The following is a 16,059-nucleotide window of genomic DNA, read 5'->3' on the forward strand; positions in this document are numbered from 1 at the left end:
TAATAATGGAATCCTTTCATCGAAACTCCAGAAAGGATAAAGGACAACTTATTATTTCTTCATTTATTCTCATCCAATCAATTTTTTTTTTTGATGGGTTGATTTCTTGATTTTGATGAAGCGTGGGATAAACAACTTTACTAAACGGAAAGAAAAAGTAAAAAAAAATATTGATTGTAAATCCTAACTAGAGAGCTCCTTTCTATAAAGGGCTACTCGACCCATTTGGAAAGAGCGACTCTAAGGCCTATTCTATTGGTAACTTTTCAGTCGAAAGCTAAAAAAAGCGGTTGAAACCTCGGATTGGTTCTCGCGTCCCTGTGCCCAAAAGGATGGGCGAGTTCGGTTCAAGTGTTCATCGATCGGGTGGATCTATATGCTCCGGGAGAATCCATTTAGATAGTCCTTTGTGGCTCCGGTGGCGACTCGATCAACGCGTTATTACTTCAAGGCTTTTTGGTAGGAAAGGCGGTAGTAGAGTTGCTAGAGGTCCTTTGCGTCACTCTACTGTTTGTTTTCCAGGCAGGCGCTTTTAGCCGTGCTCTAACTCCTCCGATTTCCCTTTGCTTTCTTTATTACAACTCGCACGTGCCCAGCCTCAACGTCACTTCCCAACGTATCTTATCTGTATATGAGTCTATAGGTAATTTTCAGTAAATTCTCGTGCTTCAATTTTTTTTTTACAATTTTTCTGGAATCGATTGAATATATAAACGAGAAATTTTGATAATGTAGGCTCTAGGAGGAACGACTTTTCGGGAGCCCATAACTTTTACGATCTTTGGCTTTTTGATGAATTTAGAGCACCTGTTTCGATCCTTTCGGTGATGCCAGAAGTCGTTTCGATATACGATTTTATCTTGTTTCAATTTTATTTATTACCATTCTTATTTCCCATTGGAACCGAGTTAGCAACCCCATCTAGGATATATCAAAGACAGAAATAGATTCACGCTTTTCTATATCTTTATTGATGATTGGCTTCAGCTTAGGATTGACTGGCCTTTACTTTTGCCTAAAAGGCTCGGCATCGGGCTTTAAAGGAATCTAATGCTTCATAATCTCATCATTCTTGTGAGTTTACAACTCATCGTAGTGCCAAGCAAAAAAATCCTTGTATTCTTGGAAGAGTTGGATGAACTTACCTTTCTCCTCCATCTCAATTGAAAAAGCAAATTTCTTTTTAGTAAGAAATCAAACCCCGCTTCCATATTATTCTTGTATTGTTTTTTATTTTTTTTCATCTTTGATACTACATAATTTTCTTCAATATCTTTTCCTTGGTTTGACAGAGTTAGTGTGCTGGGAGGGCATAATTGAAAGCTATGTGAGTAAACGGTGAAAATGCATGATTATGTGATATGCATGATCCTATGATTATATGGATATGTGGAATGCATGTTTATGAGTAATAGATAAACATGCGGTCCCTGTTTAGTCTGTAAGGGCATAATTGTAATTTTGGGTCGTTAGGGCACAGATGAAACTATTTGTGATAACTTTTGAGACTACATTATTATGTGGATAAATATTTGCAGCCTTCGTCACGAGGTGATCCTAGGGAGCAAGTAGCGGGAAAGTCACAACGGGACCCGGTACCCGTCTCGGGGCGAGTCAAGGGGTATTTTGGGTAATGGACATTTATTTGGGTTATTGAGTGATGAAAATAAATAATTTGAGATACATTTGAGATTAGGAAGCCTAGATGGGAGTACCAAACAATTTTACCATTTTGCCCTCGGGGACATTCTCGGTACCCCGATCCTTGGGATTAACTTAAGAGGCTTAAGTTAGATAAGACAAAGGAAAAAAAGAGAGAAAGGTTTGGAAGAATGCCAGAACTGACTCCCTCTTTCTCTCCCCTTCCATTAAACTATACCTCTTCCATTAAACTCCGTTAACTTAAACTATATTATACATATGCTCGATTTTGATTGGTCCATCTTTAATTAATCTATTTAGAATAACTCAAAGACTTAATAAAAACCAAAACCCAGCCAGTAACTTACAGAATTTAATGGTGAGAATAACAGTTTAAAGCTTACCTTAGCTTCTACTTGAATCCACAAGTTAAAACTGAGTTAATCCCCAAGTTTAGAGCTCCAATTCCTATCTTAATCCTCAAAGTTTCCCCTTTGTATGTTTTAGAGAAAATGAGAGAGAAAGAGAAGTGTTGTGCCTAGTTTCTGAATGGTTCCTTGGTTTTGTTTTACTTATCCTAAGTCATTTAAGTTACCTAAGGCTCGGGGTACCAAAAAAGTCCTTGAGCGCAAAATGGTAAATTTCTCCAATATTCCCTCCTAAACGTTCTAACTTCAAATATATCTTTAAATATTTATTTCCATAACCCGATAACCCAATAAAACATCTTATGCTCGGAATACCGCTCGATTCGCCCCGAGTCGAGTATTCAACCCTGTTATACATTGCTACAGTGACTCCCATCTCGTGGTTAATCAAATCCTAGGAGAATACCAGGCTCGTGGCACAAGGATGGCAGCTTATCTGGAGAAGGCAAAATCAGCGTTAGAGTGTTTTGAATTCTATACAATCGAACAGGTTCCCCGAGAACAGAACTCAAATGCTGACGCCTTGGCTCGACTCGCCACATCCACCGAAAATGAAGAGCTGAATTTTGTACCCATAGAACACCTATCAGCACCTAGCATTAGCGAGCCAGAAAATGAAGATGTGTGTATGATCGAAACAGAGTCGACCTGGATGACCCCGATAGTTGATTATCTCGAAAATAGAATTCTTCCAAAAGATCGGAACCAGGCTCGAAAGTTGATGTATCAACTTCCCCGTTATACCATTTTGGACGGAAAATTATACAGAAGAGGATATTCCATGCCACTGCTTAGATGTGTAACCCCACCCGAAGCTAAGAAAATCATTGAAGAAATTCACGAAGGGTTCTGCGGAGACCACACCGGGGGGCATAGCCTATCCAAGAAGATCATACGCCAAGGATATTTCTGGCCAACCATTAAAGTGGATTCTTTCGAGTATGTGAAGAAATGCGACAAATGCCAGAGATTCGCCACGATACCTCGAGCCCCACCATTCGAGCTGACCATGTTGACATCCCCATGGCCTTACGCGGTATGGGGCATCGACCTCATAGGCTCTCTCCCGACTGGCAAAGGCGGAGTGAAATATGCTGTAGTCGCCGTGGATTACTTCACAAAATGGACGGAGGCTGAACCGTTGGCAACTATAACCTCAAAGAAGATCCTTGATTTCGTTGTAAAGAGCATTGTGTGCCAATACGGAGTGCCGAGGAAGATCGTATCCGACAACGAAACCTAGTTCGATTGCGAGCTATTCACCAATTTTTGTGAAAAGAACGGTATAATAAAGAGTTTTTCATCAGTGGCTCACCCTCAAGCGAATGGCCAGGTCGAAGCCGTAAACAAAACTCTCAAGAGTTCTCTAAAGAAAAAGTTGGAGGAAGCAAAGGGACGGTGGCCCGAAGAATTGCCCCAAGTCCTTTGGGGTTACAGGACAACGGCTCGAACCTCAACATGACATACCCCGTTCTCTCTAGCATACGACTGCGAGGCAATGTTACCCATAGAAGTCGAAATCCCAACGATCCGAACTCAGATTTACGACCAAAGTTCAAACCATACTCAGCTCGAGGAAACCTTAGACTTGATTGAAGAAAAAAGAGAAGAGGCCCAGCTGAGAAACGCTGCCTACCAGCAACGAACTACCAGATATTTCAACAAGAGGGTTCGAGATCGAAAATTCGGAATGGGAGATCTGGTGTTAAGACGCGTATTCTTGGCGACTCGAGATCCGGCAGCGGGAGTGCTCGGGCCGAACTGGGAAGGACCATACCAGATAGAGTCAGTCATCCGACTTGGTGTGTACAAACTTGCGAGATTGGACGGGAGCCTAGTACCGCGAGCATGGAATGGCGAACACCTTAGACCTTACTATCATTAGTGTAGGAAAAGTGTTGTGTTGTTAATTTTCTAACGTTTAAAATATGTGCAAGTATACACAATCGGCAACAAGTAATACAGTGACAAAGCGTAAAAGTTCGTATCCACAGGGACTTTTTAACTAAATTAATGTAAAATCAACCAAAAAACAGCTTATAAAATAGTAACCAAAACAAAGGAAAGAGTGGGTAATTAACTCTGAAAATAATTGTAGACAAACAAAGGAATTAAACCAAAAATCAGAGATTAAAATGACAAAATACTGGGTGGTTTTCAGATATAAGAAAAATGGATTTGGGTGATTAATTCCCCTCGGTTCGTTCCAGTTGTTACAGCAATGGCTCAGCAATGGGTTAGCAATTATGACAGTGTTAACAAATTTCGTAAAACCCAGCAAGTTTTTCCCAAAACGTGCAATCTAATGTCTATACTCTCCTTCTATACATTCCTGCATGAAATCAGATTATAAACATTCATTTAAGCATCAATTCTTAAGTTATGCAAGGTAGCAAAACATTCCTATTCTACTACTCAAAATCACCTAAAAATAGATGAATCTCTTGCATCAATTGAATGAAATCAGCTAGACTTCCCTTTTCCAAGTTAGATCTAGCTTAGTAAATGCTAAAAATGGCCAATAATTAACATTCAATAACAGTGAAGCACATTCAATTGAACAAAGACATAATCACTTAGCCATTGCATTTATATATTGAGTTCATACTTGAGGGTTCATAATCACCCAAACCCTTAAGAAATTAGTTCATAGTTGCAGACTTAAACATGAAAATAATACAGAAGTAATCCATGGAGTTTGCAGAATATTAGATGAAATTAATACAAAGAGAAAGAAAAATGGTGTAGGAAGAATGAGTTGTGAGCTCAAATCCTCCTTATGGCATCAGCCTTCTTTCTTCTCTTTTGGTCGTACTCTTCTAAAATCTTCTCCCTGAAACCTTCTCTGTACTTAGCCAAAAGTTCTCTGAATTTCTAAAATGGTGAATATCCCCCAAAAAATACGGCCGCCTCCTTTAATTCTAGGGTACTTTCCTTTACCCTCATTGGACAATCCAGATCATTTGCCTACATGTACTTTGTCCCACATACTCAGCTGACTCAGTACTCAGTACACTTGCCACCTGGCCGCCTCTTTTCTCTTCATTTAATCCAGCTGGAGTATTTTTTCCACGAAGTCCTTTTTCTCTAGCTTCTGTTTAATTGCTAAGACTGACTGCTACAGCATTGTTGAGTTAGCATCCTCCCCTTTTCAGCAACATTTCCCTTTGATTCACAGTTCCCTCAGTTCATATTTTGCAAGCTTCCTTTCCTGATTAACACAACACAGTAATTTACATAAAAAACACTGAAAAATATTACAATACAAACCTAACTCTTACCCAAACTCACTACCTAGAATAACACACTAAAACTGACAAAATTACATGAAATAAGGGCTCATTACTCTTTTTAATTTTGAAAAGCAAGTTCAAAGAATATAAAAATAACTCTAAATCCTAGAGTTATCATGTTGCCTATAACCATGAGTTTCTATTTGTATTAGTTTATTTGTTTTTGAATGTCATCAAATAAAAGGTCCATTTCGTTCAAATATGTTATTTCTTTTTATTTTTGCAATCTCTCTTAATTTAATAACCTATGGTCACACTCATAGGATATTAAGGGGGCATCATTGGTACATATACCATCAACTTAAAAAATAAAATAACATATACAAAAAAATATAAAGTATTTGGATATAACCAAAAACGCGAGCTGAGATAGTTCGGACATAACCGAATTATCAAAAATATATAAAGTATTTGGATATAACCAAATACGCAAGCCTAGATAGTTCGGACATAACCGAATTATCAAAAATATATAAAGTATTTGGATATAACCAAATACGCGAGCCTAGATAGTTCGGACATAACCGAATTATCAAAAATATATAAAGTATTTGGATATAACCAAATACGCAAGCTGAGATAGTTCAGACATAACCGAATTATCAAAAACATAAAGTATTTGGAGATAACCAAATACGCGAGCTGAGATAGTTTGGACATAATCGAATTATCAAAAACATAAAGTATTTGGAGATAACCAAATACGCGAGCTGAGATAGTTCGGACATAACCGAATTATCAAAAACATAAAGTATTTGGAGATAACCAAATATGCAAGCTTAGATAGTTTGGACATAACCGAACTACCAAAAACCTAAAATGTTTTGAGTTAACCAGATGTGCAAACTTAACAGGTTTGGAACAAACCAGCCAAAAAACCAGTCGATGATAAGTAGGAACCTAAACCTATTTCGAGATAAGTCGAGATCGAGGCTGGAATATCTTAAAGAAAAATAGTTTCGAACTCTTAACCTCGGAGCAAAAAACTGAGGATGAGGAAAAGTGACTAAACAAAAAGATATAACCAAATCATTCACATTACATACCATATAAGTACTTTCGGGTTCATGGTTAAAGTAATATCCGACTTTGGTGAATAACGAGGTCGGAAGCGGATAATTCGAACAAACTATGCATGAATGCATCGAGCTTCGAGCCTAAATCCAAACTATGTTTGTATGAATAAATAAACATAAATGATTCATCAACATAAAATATGCAAGATATTTCGAGCCGAGAAATGTAAAGCATATAAAAGAATAGTTAAAGAAATTGTATCAGCCCCGTGGGCATAAATTAGAATAGTTACAAAAATAAGGGGACGCAGCCCTAATAAATGGTTCCCCCGAGATCAGAGTCAAGGAAGAGGAGTCTCCTTGGCCTTCTCAGCATCTACAGCACCGGATTCCTCAGGACAAATAGCATGGCTATCCTCCTGGGATCCCTCCGAAACGGCGTCCCGAGCAGCCTTTTCCTTCTCGAGCTGCTCAGCCTTCTCCTTCTCGAGCTGCTCAGCCTCTTCCTTCTTGAGCCGAGCATTCCACCTTTCAAGAAGCAGTGCCTCGTGAGGACCTAAGAAGATGGTGTCCAGATCTTCATTGTAGGCCCACATTCGGTACATGGCAGAGTCAACCGCTTGATCCTTCTTCTCTTTGTATTCAGCAAGGAGACGAGCTTTTTCATCCTCCATAATATCAAAGGTGGCATCCTTTTCCTCTTCAAGCTTCTTGTTGGTCTCCTGGAGCTGGGTGATCTCCTTTTTAAGATCTGCGAGCTTGGCATTCTCCTTCTCAAGCTCATCGAGCTTAGCTTTCAGCTTCCCGAGCTCGGTGACCATGCCCTCACGTTCCTTAGCTCCTGCATCAAGCTTTGCATTTGTTGCCTTCAGATCATCGCATGCTTTGAGCTGGAGATCCTTCGCTTCCTGAGCATGAGACTTGCTCGAGTGGATCTCATTGTTCAGCTTATAGTTGAGCTGGGCAGTGAAGGCAAGAGCCTGAAAAAGGAAGGAACCACCATTAGCTCAAGGTCAGTGTGATTATAAGCAGAAAAGGAAGGACTATAGAAGGATACTCACCGCGGCAGTATGCTCGATACTCTTCTCGCAGAGAAAAGTGCAGTCTCGGGTGTCATTTAAGCACTGCCATTGGGGAGCTTCGAGACTGCCATAGCTCTGGCCGATCCGGGACATAACATCCGAGACCAGCATAGATCCATGGGACCCAACGGCATTATCAACCACATATGCATCCATGTGGGTGGAGACTGATAGCTTCTGTGCTCGAGAAGCAGAAGGCCTTCTAGAAGGCGGACCTAAGGATGACTGAACCACCACGGGGGGTTGGGACTCAGCCATAGCAGAGGGACCGACCAGCGAAGTCGACGCCACTGCCGAGGCGACGACCTGCGAGGACGGCGCCGTTGTGGAAGCGCTGGCCTGGGAAGTCGCCGCAGCAATGGAGCTCGAAACCGGCGGAGCAAGGGGAGGTGTTTTCTTGGACCTCTTGGGGCCTTTGCTCGGCTGGTCAGTCTTCTGCGCCCCCGCTCTAGGGCGCTTGCTCCTCTTGGCGCCGGCGCCGTCGATGATGTAGTCGAGGTCGGAGTCCATCTTGCCTACACAAGTCACAACACAGAGCGAATTAATAAAAGAGAAGCGTACAAGTTGTTTCAGTATCACAGACGTATAAAGTGATGATAGAAGAAACCTAACTGGAACTCTCCCCTGAGCTCGAGCTTGGGGACCATGAAATTCCCCCGTTTTCAGAGGAGGCGGGGGGAGTGCCTTCCCTATATGTGGGAGTTGGAGCAGGGTCTCTCTATGCTCCTTCATTGTATCGTCAGGAGTGGGACGCTGAAAATTGGCTGAAAGACAACATATTTCTACTAAGTACGGATCTAAGAGCTAAAGTCACGAGCACAGAAATAAAGATAACAAGAATACTTACGAATCCGCCTGAACGAATAGTGTCGAGATGGGGACAGGCCGTCTGTCCAGAAGAAGGCCGTTTTGAAATCGGGCGGATGATTGGGAAGATCTTCAAAAACCTTCTTCTCCTTGGGATAGCTCGAGAGGTAATAAAAGCCATCCCCTCCCCGAGCTCGGGAGGGGTTACTTTTTAGGCAAAAGAGATACAATATTTCTTTAGGCGAAGGTCCTTTCCACCCCATCTCGTGGTATAAGGACCTCAGGGCAGACAGTACCCTGTAAGAGTTGGTGTTAAGTTGGAACGGGGCCAACCCAACGAAATCCGTGAAGTCCTTGAAAAAAGACTTCAAGGGCAACAGAGCTCCTGCCCTCATATGTTCCTGGCTCTAGGCCGCGTATTTCACACTGGCGTCGCGGCCCCCAGGGGCGAAACAACTTCGTTCATGGTCGACCGGAGGTCGACACTTCAAGGAGTCAGACAGGCTACGACCGTGGAAAGCCAAGATGTCAGTTATCTGGCTAGTTGTGGTAACCGAGCTCCAGTAGTGCTCGGCCTCAAAAATTTCTCTCCTCGGCTGCGAGGAAGAAGGTTCCCCCATTAGTGAAAATTTGAGCTCTCCTGGATAGAACGTGACAGTAACCTTTAATGCAGGATCGAGAGGAATTGGCCTAGGTCCTGAATGGGATTCCGGATAGAGGACCTCCCGAAGAACTCTCCTCTTCCCCTCTATGACCTCGTCTATCTGGCGGCGGTAGTGAGCTCGAATGTCCTCTTGCTCGCGCGCAAGCTCGTATTCTCTTATCCGACGTTGATTCTGGGCGAACAGCGATTCTGGGCTCGGAGATTTTGGCTCGTAAGGGATTGCCAGCAACGACCCCACCGTCTTTCCAGATTCTGTGACATCTAGCGAGAAAGAGAAAATGGTGAGGGCCATGCATGCAAGAGTTCCGAGCTCGAACCTACGAGCTCGGGGTTAAAGAGCAAAACAAGTTATATATTAAGACCCTTATTAAAGAGTCAGGATGTGCGTTCCACGAAAAAGAAAGGAGCGTGGAAAATTTTTTGAAAATCCCGAAAATCAAGGGAAAAGAAAGTGGCGGTTAACCAGGAAAGGAAGCCTTGGGTTTCGTGCATTTATCAAGGCCCATGTTTTTTATCCGAAAACTTAGTGTACAAGAAACGTCGCCTAAAAATTGCAAAACCCAGAAAATAGGAACCTCACTCAAATATGAAAACTGGGTATAAGCCAGTGATGTAAATCCAGTATGGAAGTCTAAAAAGCATAAGGGCCTATCGGATCAAAACCTCCTATCATATTATGCTAAGAATGTAAACTAGTCTATCATATAGATGGAAAAGGGGGGATTAATCCAGGGCGTTGAATGAAATCCTTGCTAGATCGGACGGATGGGAATCAATGACAAGATGGCGCCGAAAAGGTGGTAGATGGATGATCGTGGGCATGTTTCCAAGGTACTCAAGTACCAAAAATGAGCAATACCCGGCTGACGCGTGTCCATTTTCAAAAGTGTGACGATACAGTTCTCAAATAAACTAGTTCAAAAGTTTCCTTCTCTTAGGATTCGAACAAATACTTTTGAGGGGGCAAGATGTTACACCCAGATTTCGAGCTATGTTAAATATGACCTCGAAAGTTGGATTCGCAAATAAGTGGATTCATAAGGTTGGAAACATGCTCCGGGATTGAATGTCGAGCCTGCAGGACATAGACGACCTCGAGTATGGTGACCTCGAAGTATTAATGATCTCGAAAGATAGCTCCGGGGACGCTCTCATCTTCAGGGATGATCTCTGATCAGGGGTCCCGAGCTCGACGCACATACGATCTCGAAAGCCATGTGGCCTCGGGAGATGTTTCTAGCTCGAAAGATGACAGGAAACCTGGGAAGTTAAAGCCTTGGAGATACCTGATAACCACCTTGAATATATATAAGTGATGTCTATACGAAATGTAATCCTCATTTATTATTGTAAATCCCCAAGAATCGTGGGATATTATTTGGTCAGTTATACGTCCCCTGGTCTTCAGGGGACGTTTCCTTTTATATCTTATTATAGGCATTTAAAGCCATTTATTTGAATTACACAAAAAGAGTAACTACCCAAAATATGTGAGATAGTATTCTACAGCCTTCTCTATAAATAGAGGGGTCATGCACCATTGTAAGGGACCGAAATTCTGAACCTTGAGAGAAAACTCTGAAGAATTCCTGCTGAAGGATTTTCAGAGATAATCTTGAGTTTAATAACATAGACTCGTGGACTAGGCAGATTTATCTGCTGAACCACGTAAAAATCGTGTGTTTATATTGTCTTATTTCAATTGACCATTATCAGTAATTGTTTACGTGCTCTTCTTTCACTGTTTGACGAAAAACGGCGTCAACAAATATTATTACATTTATCAGTAGTTTGTAAATATTTAAACTTAAATAAAATAAAAATATATGATATTTTTTTAGATATTTTACAATGATAATTATTTAAAAATAATAAATAATTAAACAAATTAAAATATGGTATTTTTTTAGATATTTTACTATAATAATTATTTAAAAATAATAAATCATACGTTTTATAACTTAAATAAAATTTAATTAAACTTAAACTCACTTATTAGAATAATATCATATTAAATATATAATATAATCTACTGTCAATTAGCAACAAATTACTTTTTTAAAAAAACTAAATAATCCACGTATAATAATTTTACATTAAACATATAATATATAATTTCTTGTTATCACTTCCAAATTTAAAAACTAGAACAAACATAAACTTAAACAAAAATAAATAAATTATTTAATTAAAATAAGATATTTATTTGAAATTTATATAACATTAATAAGAATTTATTAAAAATAATTAATAAATTCTATAAATAAATCTAAGCAAACTTGCATATTGCACGTTGTTTGTATCTAGTATTAATTATAATTGTATATAAATATTAAGCAAGCATTGAGCAATGCTTTCACTTACTATATATATACTAGTTAGATACAAATAGTCTCTAATACACATTTCTTTAATTTTATTTATAGAATTTATCAATTATATATATATTAAATTTGTATTATTGTCATATTTATTTATTTAAATTTCAAATAAATAAGTAATATTATATATATAAAAAATGATATAAATATATTCAATGAAAAATTAAAATAAAAATGTTTATAATTTTTTAAAAATATATAAATATAATATGATAACAATTTTAAACATTAATGATAATTTTTTAATAAAAATAAAAAATATGAATTATATATTATTATAATGATATTTTATAATATTTAATTTTATATTATTATAAGTATTAAATGTCTAATTTTATATTAAATATTATTATAATAATATTTTATAATATTTAAATTTATATTAATATAATTAGTAAATTTATAAAAATTAGGATTATAAATTATTATCATAATAAAATTTGGTAACATTTAAATTTATATTAATATAATCATTAAATATCTAGTATTGTATTATATATTATTATAATAATGATATTTAATAACATTTGAATTTAAATTTAAATTTGAATTTGAATTTATATTAATATAATTATTTTATATATAGTCTTATATCATATATTATAATATTAATGATATATTTTATAATATTTAAATTTATATAAATATAATTAATAAATATCATTTTTAGTTAATTTTAAAGATATATTTTATTAAATATTTAAAATATTCTATTAAAATTAACAAAACAAACTTTTAAAGTCAGGAATTTCTGCACCTTTTATATAGAAAGATTTATGAGTTCCTCATATATTAGCTACCTTTATTTTATAACACAAATTGTATGTAAAGGTTGTTCATAAATGCAATTAGTTAGGACTTATTATTATAGTTACAGCAATCTTTTTTTATAATCTATATATATGAAAATAAATAAATAAATAAATAAATAATAAATTTTATATTAACTAAAAAAAATTATGTGCTATTTAATTCTCAGATATTAATGAATGCATTGAGAAAGAATGGTTCTGCCCTGGAGGCTATACTTGCGTGAACATTTTCAGGGGCTATCACTGTAGTTATAAATGCAAGGCTATCTTTATAGGTATGTCTTTATATCTAATTCATATATATATGACAATTTTTTTATAGGGTTTTATTTTAAACTCTATCGGTGGGGCTCATAGTGTTCTCAACCCATGAGCAATTTTTGATGCGATTTTTTATGACCGTGTATATTGTAGCTATTTAGAGCATTCTGCAAATTGTCAGAAAATTTTGAATAGTTTACAGTATCGAAAACTAGGTTCAAACGTGTTGCTTTTCACGCGCATAAAAAAAATTAGTCACGCGTGCAACAACATATTTGAACTTAGTTTTCGGTACTATAAACTATTTAGAATTTTCTGAAAATTTGCAGGATACTCTAAATAGCTACAATATACATGATCATAAAAAAAATCGCGTCGAAAACTGTTCACGGGTCAAGAACACTGAGAGCCCCACCAATAGGGCTTAAAGTGAAGCCCCTATAAAATAATTCTCCTATATATATATTTATATTTATAATTTTCTTTGTGTGTATGTGTGATTATCTATTCATCATAAAATAATATTTTGTAGTGGTTAATTAACGTAAAACATAGTAAAAATTCATAATAGTAGTGCATCTAGGAATTCATTCCACCAAAAATAAAAATCAATAATAATATATATATATAAATTAAATAATAAAATAATGTAATTGGGATAACTATTCTACTATTAGAACTCATCTATCCACCTACTCTCCTTTTTTTTTATTTAAATCTTATACTTTCACTCACAACAGTAAAAGAGCTTCTTTATATTATATTTTAATTTTTTTTATTAATATATGAATAAAACTAGAAGTGAAAATATCTTTTAAATTTATCAATTCTTAAGAAATTATAGCATATTTCCAAAAGAAATAATCACATCTTAACTAATAGGTACCTGCGATTACCAAAAAAGTGTAACAAGAGTATTTCGATGCAAAAGAAAAAAAACCAAGGAATTTTGAAAAATTATGTATTTTTACTACCAATATCCATATATTTTAATCAATCATATTTTTAATAAAAATTTATAAATATATTTTAAATCTATCACAAATTTTAAATAAATAAATTGAGGCTATTTTGTCATAATAAATAATAAGAATGTTTGCACCAAAACTACCCTAAAGTTTGAGATTTCTACGCATCATAGACTCAATCTTTTTTTAGTGGATACCAGATATTAATATAATAGTAATTCCGTCACTCTTAGTCTATTGATATCCGTTAGTTAGGTGGTGACTAGGATGACATGTGTCACTACCTAGTTGGACCATCTCAAGAGTTGCTCAGCATTTGTTCCATAGTTCGAGTCAGAAAAAAAATACCTCAAGAATGAGTTTCCATATCTAGGTTTTGGGAGAAAAAGTTCAAAAATAAAAATCAGTTAACAAGAATGAGTCTACAAACCGATAAACCCAGTCTCGTCATCTATCTGCCGCCAGGCACCTCACCTACGTCAGCCGAGATCGGACCTCCGACGATGTCATCTTCAACTCCCCGCCGATCTCGCAGAAGCCTTAAGCCCAGGCATTGTCCTTCGACTCATCTATATTTCTCTCTCTCTCCCCTCTTTCTCTACCCTTTTCTCTTAGTTTCTCGATCTCTCTCCAATAATATTATTGTATTTACTTAATCATTTTTAAATTGTCAATTAATTTATTTTTAAATCATTATTATTTATATTTTATAATTTAAAATCAATATTAAATATTTTTATTATTTTAATCTATTAAAATGATTTTTAATTAATTTTTTTTAAATTAATTTTAAAAAAAAATTATGAGTCGAACCATTCACGAGTGATACGTGTTGGTCTAGTCACAACTTAATGGAGATCAATATGTAGAGAGTGATGAAATTACTATTATACTAACTTTGGGTATTTTTCCTGCTAAAAAAAGATTGGATCTATGCCGTGTACAATCCTCAAACTCTGGATAGTTTTACCGCAAATATTCCTAAATAATATTTTTACCAAAATTAGTAAAAAAAAATACAATTTTAACAATCATCAACAAATTTTTTTGAAACATGAACGAAAATTTATGAAAAAACACAAAAAATTAATTTGCATTGTATTTTGAACAATATTTTTATCAAATAAGTAACAGTATATTTCATTATCTAGCCTAGAAACCAAAACAGAAAGAAAAAAAAATCAATTGTTTGATAAATTTCAATTTATATATTATAAAACTTATATCAAAAAATTAAAATTTAGAAGAAGAGAAATAATAATATTAAAAACTCAGTTTAATTTATGCTTATTTAAAATTGCATACTAATTAAGAATAAATTTTAAAAAAATTTCATATTTCTATAAATGAATGTTGTATTTATTTATTCATACATGATAATCAGGTGTGGGGAGTCCTCTTGGATTATTAGTTCTACTTTTTGGTACATGGAGACTATACAGATTCATAAAGAAAAGAAAAGAAATTAAACGCAAGAAAGCATTTTTCAAACGAAATGGTGGCCTTTTGTTGGAACAACAGATACACTCGAGTGAAAACAATGTCGAGCAAACCAAGTTGTTCGATTCAAAAGAGTTAGAGAAGGCAACTGATAATTTCAACATAGACAGAGTTCTTGGGCAAGGAGGCCAAGGCACTGTATACAAAGGAATGTTGGAAGATGGAAAGATTGTTGCCATAAAGAAGTCTAAAATAATTGATGAAGCCAAACTCTCTGAATTCATCAATGAAGTTGTCATTCTTACACAAATCAATCATAGAAATGTTGTCAGGCTATTGGGGTGTTGTCTGGAGACAGATGTTCCACTTCTAGTTTATGAATTCATCCCAAACGGAACACTTTCTGAGTATATTCATGACAAAAATGCAGAGTTTCCTTTCACATGGAACATGAGATTACGAATTGCCACTGAAGTTGCAGGAGCTCTTTCATACTTACACTCAGCAGCTTCTTTTCCAATTTATCATCGATATATCAAGTCTACGAACATACTCATTGATGAAAAATTGAGAGCTAAAGTTGCAGACTTTGGTACATCAAGAACTATCTCCTTAGAGCAAACTCACCTGACCACTTTAGTTTATGGCACATTTGGCTATCTTGATCCAGAATCCTTTCAGTCTAGCCAATTCACATATAAGAGTGATGTTTATAGTTTTGGAGTTGTTCTTGTCGAGCTCTTGACTGGACAAAAAGCAATATCTACAACAAGGTCAGAGGAGGAAGGAAGAAGTTTGGCAACATATTTCATAATGACAATGGAGGAAAATAGCAGTATTCTGTTCGACATTCTTGATGCTCAAGTTGTCAAAGATGCGCCAAAAGAAGAGATCCTAATTGTTGCTAATCTTGCACAAAAATGCTTACACTTGAGCGGAAGGAATCGACCTACCATGAAAGAAGTAGCAAAGGAGCTAGAGAGGAGGATTCAAGGCATTGATAATAAAGATTCTAAGGTAGTCAACAACATAATTATGATTATGAAGAGCTAGCATATGCACCACCTGAAATTGCAGACTACTCCTCCACATCGTCAACTTTTGATAGTAATGCTACTAGCTCCTCGTTGCATCAAGAGTTTCCATTGTTGGAAGTGTGAACAAATAGTAATATTCCTTTTGTAGTATTCTTCACTTTATTTTCTTTTTATTTCAAATTTCAGAGATCAATTATACTGTGGAATACTTCATTGCGGCACGTAAAAC

General features: G+C 36.1%; 1 protein-coding gene across 1 annotated transcript; it reads left to right on the forward strand.

Moving 5' to 3' along the window:
* Nucleotides 1-332: 332 nt before the first annotated feature.
* Nucleotides 333-15,846, forward strand: LOC133786252 (wall-associated receptor kinase-like 1). Its single transcript, XM_062225450.1, has 2 exons — nucleotides 333-489; nucleotides 14,738-15,846. The coding sequence occupies exons 1-2, from the start codon at nucleotides 333-335 to the stop codon at nucleotides 15,844-15,846; spliced, it is 1,266 nt and encodes a 421-aa protein (XP_062081434.1).
* Nucleotides 15,847-16,059: the final 213 nt, after the last annotated feature.

The sequence above is a fragment of the Humulus lupulus genome, chromosome 6, assembly GCF_963169125.1.
Source record: "Humulus lupulus chromosome 6, drHumLupu1.1, whole genome shotgun sequence".
Lineage (NCBI taxonomy): Eukaryota > Viridiplantae > Streptophyta > Magnoliopsida > Rosales > Cannabaceae > Humulus > Humulus lupulus.